This window comes from Patiria miniata, unplaced genomic scaffold (genome assembly GCF_015706575.1).
Source record: "Patiria miniata isolate m_02_andy unplaced genomic scaffold, ASM1570657v1 HiC_scaffold_10, whole genome shotgun sequence".
In the NCBI taxonomy this organism is placed as follows: Eukaryota; Metazoa; Echinodermata; class Asteroidea; order Valvatida; family Asterinidae; genus Patiria; species Patiria miniata.
The window spans coordinates 4652647-4670185 of record NW_024037048.1 but is presented as its reverse complement, the minus strand read 5'-3'; the positions used below and the strand labels follow the sequence as shown (position 1 = coordinate 4670185).

Below are 17539 nucleotides of genomic sequence, written 5' to 3'. Positions count from 1 at the left end.
ATTTCTTTTAATTTCCCATTTGGTTATTGAAATCTTCGACGAAAGGGTGGTGTAGGGAGGTAACTCTGGACATGAGAGCGTTGTTCATGATGCAAACATGTATTGTTCTTGTATAATTACTGTAACTTGGGGCATATTCGAAACCCCGTTCTCGAGTGACCCACGAACAGTGTTCACGGGGGGTCGTATCGTAAGTCCGACGCCTTACACTGTTATTTCAGTTGTGTAAAAATCAAACGGTTGTGTACTATATGAACCTAGCAACCAGTTGCGTAAACAGTTGTTTACACAACTTGCGTAAAATATTACACAAGTTGTTCATTTTTTGCTAGGTTCATATAGTACACAACCGAAATAACAGTGTATAGCTCCGACGCCTCATAAGTCCGTCATTTCGGAATTATGAGGCGTCGGAAATGAGGCATCGGACTTATGTATTCCGCCTCACTGTCAGGCGTGGATAAGACAATGAAAGAACAATTACGCCGTCACATTCTCGTGGAGAACTAGACTCGCTTTTTGGTTAAAAATTTTGATCCAGCATCCGGGGCGCGCACGCATAGGGCGTCCGGATAGTAGTTCAGCGCGCCCTAAAAGGCTAATGATTGGTTGGAATTTAGCTACTCTTTTAGGGTAGCAAAAATCGAGAAAATAAAGAAAAACATAAGAAATTCCTGACGAGTTTGAAAAGGCCTCCCCGCTTCTCCACTCGCGCATGTGTTCTCCGCTCCAGTCGCTTCGCGTTTTTGCTGCTCCGTGTAATATATATGCCGGTTGAAAAGTTTAACGCCACGATGGCCTTGGCGAAAGGATATGGGTTATTTATGTACCAGTTGGTACTCCTTTTTTTTTAACTACACGGTATATGTTTGGACACACGGAGTCATGATCGCAAATATTGCCAGTGGTATTTGAGTGGTCGGGCACAACCCGACCACTCTTTGGAGTTGTTACGATTAATCTTTCTTTCTTTCTTTCTTTTTTCTGGACAATACTTCTCCGCGGGTTTTTTCCTAAACGGTATGTGGTATGAACTTGTAACTTTCACTATATATCGACCCTCATCCGAAGTGGTGCATATTACTCTGACGTCATGATTACGTCATCAGGTGTCAAATTACAAGTGATTTTATCTGAAAACGTGACCAATTTCTTTCACCTATAACTCTTCAATTGAATAATCAATGATGTTTGTAACATGTACATGATGTAGTTTAAGCTTCTACCAACCTGAAAATTAGTGGCAAGCTTTCATCCACTCCTGTGGACTTTCTCAAGCCAAGTGATTGTGTACTCAGTTTATTGCTGTCTGTTGTCCCGAGATTAACTTTTGATTTGAAATTGAGATCCTAGAATGCCATTTTTTCTCGGAATATACAGCTGAAGCTGAGCTGAAACTCATCAGGTTAGTTGTTCAGTATCCTTCATTAGATTTTGAACACTTTTGTTGCTTCAAACGAACAAAATGCACAAATTACAAATGATGGACTATATCTTTAAGGGCAAATTTTGACAAAATAGTTTGCGCTATATCTTTTGAACTAAATAGATAATCGAATTCGTTTTTTTCGTGAGGTTGTCAACTATGCCGTGAGAAACATTTCGTGTCGGACACAAAACCGCTTGACCATACTTCCGGTGTTACCGAAAGTGCAATAAAAACTGAATATAACTCAAAAGCGGAAGCATTTTACTACAGACATATATGTTATGAAAGTGTTTAGTGAGGAATGCCAGACACATAAAAAACAATGTGATGACGTCATCATCTGAAAGAACGCCCCCTCGCGGCACATAAAATAGTGTCTTTTGTTTAATTTTAAAACCATAGGTTCAAATTTTACCAAATCGCCCCTTGATATTATTTGATTAACCACAGATAACTTGGCAAGGTTTCAAATTCATGACGTCATCAGACCGGAAGTTACTTCTATGAGAATTTGCCAACGATCATATTTTACATTTATCATTTGATCCATGTCGTATATCTTAGCCCAAATAACGATACCATTACATTGTTCACCTTTTGCTTCCAAACACTGTGACGTCATCAAACCGGAAGTTCGGTGTTATAAATACGTACCAAAATTTTCCAAATTTTCATAGTTATTTAACTTCACAATGAACATCCACTCCGAACTAAATCAGTATTCACTTCCCGTTTTTTTTACTAATGACGTTATCAAGCCAGAAATAACTTGTATGTGTACACAGAATGTTTACTGAAATTTATCACACCGTTAAAGATGCATTTTTTTAAACAAATTAATTAATTGTCCTGGAAAGGATTTAATAAATTTCGTGATCCTGTGTTGTTATAAAAATATTTATAACTTAACTGGACAGTGTTTCATAAAATAGTTGTCTACCCGACCACTCTGCGTTTGTAACAACAAACGCGAATCTCTAGTTAAATTTATAGCCATCATTAACGTCAGTGCGCATGTTGGGATTCTTGGGTTTGACTACTGTTTCTCATTATTTCCCCCCAAAAATGTATGTATTCCCTGTGGAAACGTGGCTCGTTAAGAAATCTCCAGTAAAAAGTAGAAGTTTGGAAACATCCCCATGCAATCTAAAACGAACAGAAAAACAAACTCGATATCGACATGGAAATTTAGGGAGTCGTGCAGGATCGAAATGGTAGATTAAGCTCAAGACAAAAATCGAAATCGCCGGCCCAGAATGTCTCGGCATCTTATAATGCTCAGGTCATGCTTGAAAGTGTGGCGGAAATGCGAAAGGAGGGTTCAGAGAACCTCAGTTTCTGGAGGGTGCATGGGTTCGGTTACAGTTTGCAGTGATGTCGCGTCTATCAAAAGTCATTACAAGTCCACCACAAGACTTAAGTTATCAAGTCTGAAGTCAACTCCTCAAGTTATTCCAATAAGCCTAAGCCGAGACAAAGGCGTTCCTTCGTAATTGTTCATCCCTTTGTAAATTGCCGGACATGTGATTTACTTATGACTGGGGACATTGACTCAAGATGGACTTGAGTTTAATATTCGACAAAGCTTATTTTTCTTCTCCAATTCTGATCGAGTAGGTAAGGAGGGAGAACAGGCCTCGAACCCCGTTACCGTTGACGAAGTGACGAATCAGCCTAACCCAGCTTTTTTTAAAGCAATTTGGGATCTTTGGAAAATTCTTAGATCTGATTATGTTCCCACATAATCCGGCGATTATGTTCCCACATAATCCGGCAAGACACACAATTGCATCATTTGTTATTACGATAATGCACGAAGTGCCGAATGTTTGTCAACTCAGGTTTTCGTTTTGACGAAGTGACGAATCTCGAAGTGGCGAATCTCGATTCGTCGCTTAAATGTTTCATGTGTAGTGCGTTTTGATGAGGTGACGAATCTGTGTAATATAAAAACCTTCACGCACCTGTGTTGGTCTAAATTTTCTGTTTTGACGGACGAAAAGACTATGTTTCATGAGTGCACAGCTTAGGGGTATTGTATTAGGTATCTTTTCATGTTTTGCCCCGAGAAATTTATACGAAATCGTGATTTGCTCCTTATAGGCCGCCGAAAAACGCCCCCACCCCCACTCAAGCGTCAATAAACGCCCCAACCATCCGAGCGTAAACATGACTGATAACAATAAACTGACGTCGGTGCTACAATGCGCTCAACATGATCTCGGGTCTCACGTACGCCCAAAAGAATGACCACCGCCCCCTCCTTGGGCTGCCGAGAAACTCCCCCCACCCGAACGTCGAAAAACGCCTCCCCCCCCCCCCCCTCCGAACGAAAAATGACACAGGCGATGACGCCCTATCATCAGTACAATAAACCGACGTCGATGCTATAATGGCTCAACATGATCTCGGGTCTCACGCCCAAAGGATGACCGCCTCCCCCCTCCTTGGGCTGCCAAAAAATCCCCCCACACTAGCACCGAAAAACGTCCCCACACCACTTCGAGCAAACACTGACACAGGCCATGACGCCCTGTCATCAGTACAATAAACCGACGTCGGTGCTGTAATACGCTGAACATGATCTCACATCGGACGACCCAAAGGATGACCGCCCTCCCCCTCCCCTTTGGACAATTTTTAAATCTGCCGGTGGTGGGCGCATGCTCGTCACTTCGTCAAAACGATGACGTCAGTTTACCCTTAGCTACGCCCTAGCGTGACAACATCTTGTGTGAGTTTACCGACCCGGATGATTGCGAAACCAAAGTTTTAGGTGTAGGGTTTCGCCTACATAATGGTGGCTTCCTATCTCACGGCCCGTGATAATGAAGGCAGGAACCTCTACAGAAAGATATAAGACATCATAATGAGGTATGAGGCTAAATATATCACTGGATTACACTGGCCGACACAAAGCAGGAAAGTATTGGACTATTTAGTGTAATTATTGTACAGAAACGAGACGGGACACATCAAGAGATCATTTTGATCTTCGGCATAAAAACTAAGACAACATTCGGACACTGGAACTATTTTCGTCTGTGGGATAGGTGCAATTATGGAGCTGTCACAAAACGCAAAGGCGTTTTCTATTCAGTCTTTGATAGCGACTTCCTCCGAGATTGACAAAGACGATCGAGACCGCCGCCAAACGGCTGAAATCTACAGCCACTCGTCCGGGCTGAAGCCACTAGGTACGGGGTCAGTAGATACGGAGTCTTATAACGGCGGCCCCGCCGGCCCCAGTGAATCCACGCTATCGGATTCCACGGATAAGTCTCTCGTTCACCGAACTGCCTCGCTCTTGCGGGGAATCTCGATGCACGACGACGTGGAGGGTGGGTTGGCGGGAGCTCATCCCCCGTCGTCGCCGCCGGTTGCCCGCCAGGGTTTCCCCTTGACCAATCTCAATATCGTCGGCCAGCGGTCGGTCCGTCCGAAGGTTAGATGTACGGGCGACTTGTACCCCGACGAAGGGATCTCCGGCTCGGGCAGCAAGCAGAAGGCAGGGATCGGCTGGTACCCCGATGAGAGCCACGGACGTCCCTTGGAACGACGATTTCTCCTCGGTGCGGACTACATGCTGACAGATCCCCCGTGTCCCGTCCAACATCCCTCCATCAAAGACGTGGATCCCACACCGGGAAAAGACGGCATGGAGTCTGTTGACATGGAGACCGCTGACCAGCCTATCTCCAAATGCGTGGATGGTATCCAGGTTACCTTGGAGAACTCCAAACTCTGGAAAATGTTCAACAAATGCGGTACCGAAATGATCGTTAATCGTATCGGGAGGTAAATGCGGGCTACCTTTTAAACAGTATAATTTTTTTTTATCCGTGACAGTTTTGTATGAATTTTAGTTTCCAGGTGCAAAGAACAAACAAACAAAGTCGTAATATTCTGGCAAGTTTCATAAGGTTTCGTCCTAATGATATGGCTTGTCACTTTGGCAAGCTACAACATTTTGTCCTGTAGGGATGCATTACAAAGGCGGAGATTACCTATCAGAGATATGTTCAAGTTCTCAGAAAGTCCTAACAAGTCAGTCGCAAGTCATTCAGTCCCGAGTCAAGTCACAAGCCCAGCTGTTGTTTTCAGTGTGAAATGATTTCATATTTATAAGTTTGTTACTGTTCAGTTTTGCCTGAAAAGAAAACGAAACTTCGTCGAAACATTTTGAAAAGCTTATACCATAAACAATTTTACACAATTTAAAACACCTTAAAAATAGGCACTTTTAGGTTTGCCATTCTCCAACGTCCTGTAACATTCTATTGTGATATAACCACAAGATATTTCAACGTGCATTGTTTTTCCAAGGCAAATCATCTCATTCATTCCATTTTGTGCATGCCTATATACACCTCTGGTTGGTACAATTTTCAGGGGTGTGTGACCAATATGGCTTGATACGTCATGATAGTCATTACTCATAATTAATTCATACTGAAGTTTGAATTACTCGTATCCTTAAATATATAACACTAAAAGCCTTCCGAAAAATGTCATTCTGCATTGAAAGCCTATTTGGGCGTCATGCCTATGCGCTTGGACGAGAGCCTGGCTTTGCTCCGTCATGTTCTACTTTTGAATGTGGCAACTGTTCCCGACCCACGATCAGGTAGTTTGGGAAACAGGCTTAAGAAACCATTGGATCTTTAAAATGATTTGCTTATAACTCAGTCTCATTGCAACCCATGCATGTAATGATCAACCAGCCGAGCACCATGACCACGGAAGGCAGTCTAGACGTTTCTTTTCTTATGGTAAAAGTTAATAATAATTCAACCGTTGTTTCAATATGTTTTGCCTCAATCAGTGCATTTATACCTCAGTATTGACGATGGAAGGTATCTCGACCTTCATAAAGTTTTTATGGCGAATTCGATCATTATTCAGTGTTACAATCATGGTCGGTGCTTATAACAATGTTAACAGTTATGTCTTTCTTTTGCCATAATGGCTGCCCAAAGTTTGAACCCCCCCCCCCCATTCGGCAAAACACGGCTGTGTGGTAAGCAATAGTAGATAACTGTGTAACTACCACTAACTGAACTTGACTCATCCCTTTATTTGTCATCGCTTACAGACGCATGTTCCCTTGTGTCGTGATTACAATGCTGGGTATGGACCCCACGACCCTGTATCGCGTACAGATGGAACTGGACGCCAGCGATCGTCGTCGCTACAAGTTCATCAATGGCAAGTGGGTGCCAGTAGGCAAGGCAGACGCCGAGCCCCCTAACAAGCTCTTTGAACACCCTGACTCGCCTAGCTTAGGGGCTTTCTGGATGCAGGACAGAGTATCCTTCGCTAAACTCAAGATAACCAACAACAAGGAAACTGGAGGGACAAACGTAAGTGACCATTGACCTATAAAGGCACAGGCCGGTTTATGCCTGGTACGAAAACGAACGCGAATTTGGCCGCCAGTTCAAGATTTCGCACCATGCAAAGTCACATCAGTTAACATTTCACCGCGAATGATTCATGAGTCAAATTTGATTCGAATTCGTGTTGGCGTGAAGTATTATTATTGAACTAATTCCACGACAAATGCGTAAGGCTGTCTCTAAAAGTATTTTTTTGTTTAAAGCTTAGGTGGTAAAGGAAAGAATAGACGAAACGATACCAAATGCGTCATAGCTTTTTCTTCTTGTATTGTAAATACATAATTCTTGAATGAATGAAACGTCGTTCGTGTTTTTAATACAAGAGGTTTTTTTAAGTGAGGTAAGCACTCACTTTCCAACAAAGTCTAGTATTTTAATATTTAATATATACTTTGACGTCAATTTTTGTTTAAATATAAGATTCGCGGAACAAATAGACAACTCGTATTTGAAAGCCTTTGTTATACTTGCTATAAATTTTGAAGCAATCTTTTTTCCTGAAAAGAAGCAACAAGTTACATAATTGCCCTTAGAGCCCTTTTTAATTAAACGTATGCGTTGGTAGTATACTCTTAAAATACTTTAAGTTTTGCTTAACAGATATTCAACACTGGCCCTTCAGTCTAATCGATTTTAGTGACTAATGCTCTGGTAGACGTATACTATAAGTTACGGTACGCTAGTGAGTTGTCACTGTGCCACTATCTGAACCAAAGTCAAACATTGATTGTTTAACTTTTGACCATGTATTTACAAAAACGTATGTTGTGGTCACGTGACGCCGACAAACAAAACATAATAAAACACAAAAAAGTAACAAATTTAGCAAACAAACAAATCTATGGTCTATCAGTTGCAAAATGGGTGGGTTTTATTTAAGATGTTGGCACCACTGTATAAAATATGGGGGAAAAATCACTGAGGAAAAAACAAACATGGGGAAAAAACAAACATGAGAGACGCTTGGATGTCTAGTTGACGTAACAGGTGGCATGATGACTTTTAATGTTACACCAAAAACTCTGGGGATATAAGGAAGACGAAATAATTACTGTTTCCTTCTCCAATTCTACAGACTGTCCTCCATTCGATGCACAGATACACTCCGCGCATCATTATAACCCAGCTCAGATGTTCATCGGCCAACGTGAGGGGTATTGCGGCGCCTTGCTCCGACCCCAACCTGCCGACAGAGGGCGGTGTTCCCCACTACCGTCAGCTGCCGGCTGCTGTTGGCGGCAGCCGCCCATCATGCTTCGAATTTGAGGAGACTGCCTTCATTGCCGTCACGGCCTACCACAGCGAGCAGATCACTCAGCTGAAGATCCAGAACAACCCCTTCGCTAAGGCCTTCCGAGATGCTGACATCGCTTCGTGAGTACATGTACACTGATATATAGATAAACAAGTATTTAAAAAATGGCTAGCTCCATGGCTTTTTGAGTTGAATTCACCGTCTGCCCCATTCCACTACCCTAAGGAAAGTCAACACACGGAGCGCAAATTGAATGGCATGTCTTCCCTTTAATAAACGTATGTAATATGCCTATTTCTTATTGAAAGGAAGTTTAAATTGTAAATATGTACATTTTTATGGATTAAAGTTGTTATATGTGGTTTATGTCGGCTACTTAAAAAGGATGTGAATTGTATAGAACTATAGATTGATAAGAGCCCCACATTCAAAGTCAAAACGCGCAGTTTTATGTTTGTGCAGTGCGCAATTTCCCATGAGCTAACCAGATTTTGTTTGTGCGTGTGTTTGTAGAGACTTAAGGCCGGTTCTAGTTCACATGAATTTCAAAGAGAAGCGAATTTCACAATAAAAGTTCCATTTCTTACGTCATGAAATTCGCTTGAAGTTCGCTTTCGCATGAAGTATGAACAAGCCCTCAGGTTGTCATCGAAAGGCAACCCGTCACTCTCATCACCAGTCACATTAATTACCCACTCCCCTTTTCACACCGTCACCGACAGTGTCACCGAACAGTGACACCGCTATCGCCAAAAAGGATTGACATAGCCATATTTTCATCGCCTTCGCAGTGGCGTAGCCAGGATTTTGTCCGGGGGGGGGGGGGGGGGGGCAAGATTAAACGTTGGGGAGGGGGCTGGACCTCTTTTGATGATAGAGGGCGCTATTATTTCTTTCCAATTTATTCACATTGTCTAATTTATTCACATTTTAAAGGGAAAATACAACATTTGCAAACATCAAAAAATAAAACTACCAAATCATTTTGAAATACCTTGCTGGACTGTTAGTGAATGACAGTGTAAAGCATCCTGTAAAATCTTGGCACCTGGTATACTGTCATTTTCAAGAAAAGTGGTATTTTTGTATCAATTTCCAACGCTGATCGGCCGATCAGCGTTGGAAACAACTGGCTTTTTTTCAAATACTGGCCCCAATTGACCATCGCACTTGTTTGCAATCGATTACAAACCTATGAACGGGTACGAGCCAGCTAGACTGGTTCCCTGACCTTACAATTCCCCAAATTATGTAAACTGTTCTGTTTCTTCTTATATGGTGTCAGGGAACCAGACTACAGGAAAATGATCGTTTTTCTTGGTTTTTATAGCATTTTCGAACCCAAAACCTTAAAAAAAAGTCAGTGTAACTATATTTGCTATATATTTCTAACCCCCCAATTCCATCCATTTCTGAAAATTACAGCAAAAGCAAATGATGTATATTCCCTTTAAAGCCGTAAGGGACCATTCAAAATGTTCAATGTTTTTAAATTTGGATTATTATTTTTCTTCCAAATTGTGAGTGGGTGGGTCAAGGTAAATGATTGAAAATCAAACTTCACATTTCATTAAGAAAAAAGCAAAAACAAAACTAGATCTCTTGACTTGTCCTGTACTATGCGCGAGCATTCCGATTCGCGTTTCTTTTCCAACTTCGTCCCCATTTATTCGCTCGTACCCCCCGCCCTTCAAACAGGACGCTGGGATACTCTGACGAGCTTCACAGAATCTTGTGAAGGAAGTGGCCTATGACCTATGTATAAAGCATCTGGCTGCAGCTGTTAAAGACCGCAGTTAGACAATATGCGCAAATGCTCATCCGAAAACTTCCATAGAAATGCATACGTTCCATACCGGATGTGATTTCTGTTTCATTGCGGACCAAGTGGACAAAATTTTGAGCGTCGCATAATACAATCCGACCGTTCGTGATTCGAAACGGAGCCTGGGCAAGTGACGGGAATTGTAAATTTACAACACACGTGAACACAGATAAGTTTTACAGATTTTCCTACATTATTACGCTTTCCAACGAAAAAAAACATCTCTTAACTGGAATAAACGTGTAACGAATCAGTCTTAACGGCCGTTTCAAACTTTGCAGAGTCATGACCGTGATGACGCGCAGGTCACAGGTCACGCAAAATCCAACCAATCAGAGCGTGAATACATCAGAGTATCCCAGCGTCCTGTTTGCAGGGCGGGGGGTACGAGCGAACCCCATTTACAGAAAATGACCTCTGTACATTAAGTAGCGCCCGCTAGTGCTGCATGCATATAGCACATAATGAACAAGTATGAATGCGGCATTCCCACGACGATAAAACTTAAAAGTGGCCGCCATCATGGATGTATGCGAAAAACCGGCAGATCCTCCCAGCTTGGACAGAGCATAAGCTGATCATGATGCACACCCAATGTTTTAGTACCAAACTGCGACACATATACCTAATCAACTATCAGCTGATGAAGCACAATTTCTCAGGGGGTGCATACCTATGTTCCCCAATACCGATGTTCCCTAACCCTAACCCTAATCCTAACGCTAACCCTAACCCTAATCCTAAGGATTTCGGGGAACATCGGTGTTGGGGAACATCGGTACATGTATTGGGGAACATCGGGTACTGGCAGTGTTGTAGGTATCGAGACCGGTCTCGGTCTCGAGACCGGTCTCGAGACCACTTTTTGCTGGTCTCGGTCTCGGTCTCGGTCTCGGAAGCTGTGGTCTCGGTCTTGGTCTCGGTCTCGGTCCCCTTTGGTCTCGATATTTTGGCTGGTCTCGGGTCGAGACCGGCAATATGTAGCTTTTACAGCTCGATCGATTACTTTGTGTTCACTTCGTTCAGTACCGTTGTTATTTAAAACATTTGCTAGCCCGTAGATCAAGCTTGTTATATATCGCGGTCGGTTTGGACTCGACTGCACGTTGGAAAGTCCCCAAAGTACATGTAAAACTGCAGCAGTACCAGTCACTGAACGATTTGGAACAAGTTCGGCATTTATCTGTTGAGTCGGCCACATAAAGCAAAGTATAAACTTGTAACAATTTATGCAATAAGGGTCAACCATTTTCGGGTACTGTGTAGTTTAGCCCACCCCTGTGGGCGTAATCACTTGCATTTTGTATTCTGATAATAAATGAGGTGCTTCAAATTAGTTATATTTTCGACCCCACACAATGTTTTCTTTAATTTGGGACAGTATTTTGAAGAAAAAGTAAATTTTTCTACCTGATTTTCCAGCTTTGAACTCACACACTCTTACCAGTTACCACTCACTGTTGCCATGAGAGTGTATGATGAGACCCCATTTTCTGGCTGCTCATTTTAAAGTACCCCATTATTCCTCAAAAATTAAAAATCCCGTTCAGAAAAAAATTAAAAATCAATATCTGGCACATTCTGGCTACCACCTCGCAACTTGTGGGTCTACATGTACAAGTCCACATTCTATGACAAAAATTTAAAAATTAATTCAACATTTTCTAGCTCCCATTTTTAAAAATCAAGTACACAAGTCCTGTTAGAAGTTAAGTCCTAAATTTATTTTAGGAAAAATAAGGCAATGTAAAATTAAAATTGCATCTTTAAATATCCGTTAGAAGTCATAGCTGAAACCAAGGGGGTGACTGTGGAGTTTAGGATCCGAGTTCCTATAACAGATGAAACATCTACCTTTAACTTTTTACTTTTGTCGCGATTGGGTGCAGACAACATGTCAAAGCCCATATTTCTTAAGTGTAACTACTTTTTGCTCAAGTAAGGTGTCATGTATCAATTTGTCAACATTGCCACTGGTCAAAATTTTGGTCTGTATTCTTTGTGAATAGAAAGGTTACATTTTTCAACTATAATAACGTGTCTTGTTTTTTTATTTAGACTATTGTTATTTATTATCAGCGGTCTCGGTCTCGGTCTCGGTCTCGGACCATATTGGTCTCGGTCTCGGTCCGCCTTGAAGGGGCTGGTCTCGGTCTCGGTCTCGGTCTCGGTCTCGAATCTTCAGGTCTCGGTCTTGGTCTCGGTCTCGGACTATCCGGTCTCGACTACAACACTGGGTACTGGACCCCTTTCTCAGGGCACTAATGCAACAGGGAAGCAGCTTCATCTAGCCGTCACTGAACTGCCACATAATGTACATGGGCATGCATGTGCATGGACACACATGTACATGTATGTATTTGTATGCAAGTGCATGTAGGCTTACATGTACATGTATGATCTTTATTGACACAAATCAATTTTTTAAAATCAAAAAAGGGGTTGGGGTGGGTCAAAAAAATTGGGGAAAGATATCCAAATTTAAAAACAATGAAATTTTTAAATGGCACCTAAAGGGGGTTAAAATCTAATAAAATATAATCACCTTCACTAAACTTCTGTTTCTTTACTCAAAACAGAACCGTCAAAAAGACACTTCTTTGGCAAGCGGCAAATGTTAGGATTTTTGTAGGCGCACCTGAGGGGGGGGGCACTCCCCTTTGGGCTACGCCTCTGCTTTACCACCTCTACAATCGCCACCTCCAAAATTAACCTCCATCCCCATCATAATACTATCCCCTCATCTGTCTCTCTGATAGCCGTTCTTTGGCCATTTCCCAACACATTTGTCATCGCAGCAAATTCCCAAGTTTGCTCTAATTCCCGATCATTCAGTTTCTATCCGTGAACTTGCAGGCACGGCTTGCAAACAGAAGACGTGCAATTCCTGGCCACAACTTGAATCTTACCATGAATTCTACTTCGTTCGTTACCACCCACTACTCATCATTTTCTTTTATCACAGGATCTTGCAAAATTCTTACGTGCATTCTGAGCCCAACGAATCAACGATTCCACCGACATGCCGAGGCGGTAAGAATCAAATTTTGATTCAATTTTTTCGAATTTGAGACTTGTTTCCGTTTAGCTCTCATAAAAAAGTTGAGCTCTGGATTGTAATCTTTCAGAAAACAAACTACAAGAAGCACGGCCAGAGTCATCATTTTCACATTGCTCAAATGTGCGGTGTTAGAAATTAGAAACATCGTGTTGTACCTTTATATTGAAGCTTAGCGCTCGTTTATATACACATGGTTTGAGGGTGGACAGTCGATATTAGCTCCCCGAGTTATTGGCAAACGAGTTCCCGAGGCGAATCCTCGGGAACTAGTTTGTCAACTCCCAATACCGAGGGGAGCTATATCAACTGTCCGCCCGAAATAAACCGTGTTATATTTGTTTTACTACCTCATACATATTACATTTCAGTTGCGATTTTTCCCGCAGTATGCATCCGCAAAATCTTCGGAGAAACTTGTCCAGCTAACCAGAAAAAAAATATTGCTCAAACTCCGAAAAATTTCAGTTCGTTTGCAATACAGTAACTACGGTTGTAAATACAATTGTTTGTGGACAACTTTTTTTAGCACATGCATCTTTATATTGTCCACAATATTCTCCAAGTTCGGCATCATTCAGCTCGGGAAAACGCTTCATTGTTATTTACGTGTGCAACCATCTTTTCATGTGTAGCTATGGGCGATGTTCGCGCTTCGCGCGTGCGTGCTTCACCCGTGCGACAGTTCAACGATTGCTTCCTAAAGCGCATGCGTAGTAGACTGTCGCACGGGTAACCCGTTGTCACGGTCTCACTTCTCCGGCGTGCTAGCTTCTCCGCCGAGGGAAATTTCGCACGCAGCGCAAGTTGCGCAGTAGTATTCCAGCCATCTTATGTGTGTGTCGCTGAGCTTGTGGTTGTGACGGGTGAGGATGTTTGTATTTGATATGTAGTATTGTATACGTAATACGTACCAGTCGAATCCAGAATTTTCGTAGGGCGCGAACTCCCAATACAGTACATGTAAAGACAGGTGAATCAGATGAAAGAAAAACAATAGACAACGATGAAGACAACACACACACTTTCACAGACAAGCCATGCACAGACACAGGAACACAGACCTTCAGTACAAAGCCATTCCATACACACACACTGTACACACCCACGCTGTTGCAAGACCATGGAATGACCAGGCAAAATACTCCAGTCCTCTCTAAGCTTGACCCACAGGAAGTGTTACATAACTAACCCATTCTGGAGTGTGACATGGTAGGACCTGCCGACGTAAGCACAGCGGACACCTGAGCAAAGAATGTAAGCACAGCAACGTGACATGCAGTGTCCTCATGTAACGTGCACTGCAACGTGCTCAATTATCAGCCGCATTCACCCGAGCGACACCCAGACCGTAGACTATGACGTGACAGCCGTCACTATACTCATGCGTACTTAGCCTGTGCATGAAAACTCGCGCGCGCGCGTTTGGTAAACAGCAAAAATATGATCTGGCACGTGATGGTGAATGGACCAGTGAGAATTCGGCTTTCGGTCATGAATATGTATGAGGATGTGGTATAATAAAAAAATGGCATCTGGTAGGTATAGTGAATGGCTCCTGTAAGAATGCGGCTGCTGATGTATAGTATATGGATATAGTACAGTACGTTATTATACAACACGCGGCCGCGGGTTTTCACACGCCACGTCTCATAATGTTTATATCCGCATAGGTTTGATATGTTATCGATGAAACCCTGGTCCAAAAGTCTCGATGAGAATGGCAGTCCTCTCGCAAGGAATGAAACCAGTTGGACCCAACGTGGCTGAGTATTACCCTCCCGTTGAACGACGCCCTCTACTGGCGAGGCGGACCATCAGAGTTCCCAAGTTCCCAGCCGCACCCTGGAGCTTTGACACACGTGCTCTTGCGCGCCGCCTGCGCCCGTCTGGTACCTACGCTCACGCTGCAGACCGCAACGCTGATGCTATGAGACAGAGCCGGGGGCCTTCGCAGTACGGGTCACATCCTGCTATGACCTTTAATACGTTGGGCAAATCGCGGGTGACGTCATCAGGGAGGCATCGTCACAGCATGGGGGAGCTTCAGGACGCCTTCCAGCCGGCCAAAGACGACCGAAGATTGTCTCATCCGGAGATAAGTCTGGAGCGAGCTTCCACGTCCAAGCTGACGCTACCAACAGAAGCGCTACTACCTCCAAGTTTTCCGAGTTCAGGCAGGCCGTGAGTGACAACCTGCACCCACTCCGCCGCGTCTCGTCTACCGCCGTGACCCGCGCAGTCAAGCGGCATTCCCTGCCGTACTTTTCCTCGAAGAAAGTCGTCTACATTCCGCGGTACGGGTCCGCGGATAACGCCACCTTTGAGAAGTCCCACGACCAGCACGAGCTCGTCCCTAGACGGCATTCCATCGTGGAAGGTCTTCCGAAGTTTTTCAGGGCCTCCACCGGAAACCTACGCAGTAAAATGGAGGCAGAGCAGCCAGCCATTTGTGGTCCTCCTGTTGTCTTGTCGCCAACCAGCAAGATGGCCGGGTTAGCCGCTTCGAGTGGCGACTGCATGTCGGCGTCTACTTCAACCGTGGCCAGCGCTGATACTACCGCCTGTGCCTCGTCATCCAAGTAGGCTACGCTGCAGTTTGTTATACTAAAAAGCTAATTGACAGCCAGATTGTGTACAACCTGGCTGAGATCTAGTGCCAATAAATCGCAAGTTAAAACCCCCATAAAGAAGTTTTAGAGGTAAATCACCAACAACAATACATTCCAACACCCAGATGCGCAAGTTTAGGTATTAAATGTTTTACACAGGGCCGAAAAATGAACGTATAACACTCGACTCGCTTGACAATCATCTTTTTTTCTTTGTCGTTTACTAATGTGTCTATATACTTTCCTTTTTTAATGATAATTTGCGCGGCAGTGTTTGTTTTAAATAATAGTATCGATACCCTCTTGTGAAATTAAGACTGATTATAATCAGACTGAGTGATTAATCTGTGTACAAATGACAATACCATGCAAGTGTACAATCATGATCGTTTTTGGTTCCGTTTTTTCCCCGGGTTTTTATTTGTTTTATTTGTTTGGTTGGTTGTTACACCGATGTAATTTGCTTCGAAATAGTTCAAAATGTTGTTTTTGGGAGTGGAGTACGCGTCAGTTTGCAGAATCAAAGAATCCAGACTAGCTTAGTCTGTTTGGAGCACAAGATTGTGTCACAAAGTGATTTATTTTACTTAACATAATGAAAACATTTATGAAAATCATAATATATAGAACACTCCGACTTCTTTGATAATGTCGTACATATTATAGTAACGCTACTGTAATAATACTAACATTACATGTTTTTATCGGGGATTGTTAAAAAGTGGAGAAAACTATTTGAAACAATATTTATTGTTTGTGGGCCTAAACTGAATTCAGTAAATGGAGTTTTTAAGATGGGTTTATTCTTTAGATGACACAGTACTTCCTGTATGTATTTGTCGCTTGTGAAATGGTCATCAAAGTGTATAAAGATGTCGACACAAAATAAAACATACTCTAATGAAAAAAATATAATTATATGTTCTCATTGCACTGTTAAAATTTGAATGAAATTTCCCCGTTCACATAAGAAAAAAATTAAAAATTTATAGTTAGAGTAAATAATAGTCATGACGTAACGATTGGTTAGGTATTTGATACAGTATGAGCCTATACACAAAGAATAATAAAAAGATGAATTATGTCAACATTAAGATGGATGAAAATGCAAAAATTACAAAATAAAGTATGCAGAAAGATGAATGTAACGTGGATAAAGCTGTAACGGACTCGATTTGCACATGATCAGCAAATTAAAATTGACCTGGCGATTCGTGATGGTTTGATCAAGGCTCTTGAGTCTAAGTTGTGCGAGTTGTGACTTGGTTGTAATGCGGCTCCAGTTTGGAGTCTCCGGAGCTTTTTGAAAATGTCAACCGGGTGAATCGAAATTGGCAGCAGGAGTAATATGTAATCACTTTGTGTACATAAGTAATAATTAAGCATAACGTACAAAGTAAATGGCGCGAAGACAAGCAAACGGCGCCACAGCAAGAACAAAGGCAGACATGCAGTTGCTTCGAAGAAGTTACATATTCATATAGTTGTTGGGAAATGTTGGTTTGTGTACCGTGTTTTTGTTGTTATATAATGTGAGGTGAATGTGACAACAATATCATGGAAGCTTGCTAATGTCATTCATGATTTGAGATACAATGAAGAAGGAAGATATAAAACAACAGGGAAATAGTCTTTATTCTCGTTTAAGTGTGTCCCAGCAACTGAGTTATCAGAGGAAAAAAATATATCAATGTTTACGATAACAATAATGTGTTTTGCGCAATTTATTTTCCTAAGATCAAACACTGTCGATGAAAAAAAATATGTGCCTTGTACGTACATGAATTATATACAAATTCGTTACACACTTTTAGTAAATGTCGAAGAGACGAAGCCTCAAGAATGTCAAAATATCACCCGTCGCACAGCCTGCCAAAAGTATCGTTTCGTAGCCACAGCTAAAGGGACAAACCCATCATCACGACTTGTCAATTTGTCCTTTCGCCCTTTGCTTTGTTTTG

General features: G+C 42.3%; 1 protein-coding gene across 1 annotated transcript; it reads left to right on the top strand.

The window, feature by feature from the left end:
* Positions 1–3789: 3789 nt before the first annotated feature.
* LOC119740315 lies at positions 3790–15552 on the top strand. Its single transcript, XM_038215585.1, has 6 exons — positions 3790–5227; positions 6525–6792; positions 7904–8202; positions 12874–12941; positions 14676–14922; positions 14985–15552. The coding sequence occupies exons 1-6, from the start codon at positions 4491–4493 to the stop codon at positions 15550–15552; spliced, it is 2187 nt and encodes a 728-aa protein (XP_038071513.1). The 5' UTR covers positions 3790–4490.
* The last annotated feature ends 1987 nt before the right edge of the window (positions 15553–17539 follow it).

Coding starts and splice junctions, on each gene's coding strand:
- LOC119740315 (XM_038215585.1), top strand. CDS start 4,491: ATGGAGCTGTCACAAAACGCAAAGGCGTTTTCTATTCAGTCTTTGATA. Junction 5,228..6,524: donor ATCGTTAATCGTATCGGGAG/GTAAATGCGGGC, acceptor CATCGCTTACAG/ACGCATGTTCCCTTGTGTCG. Junction 6,793..7,903: donor AGGAAACTGGAGGGACAAAC/GTAAGTGACCAT, acceptor CCAATTCTACAG/ACTGTCCTCCATTCGATGCA.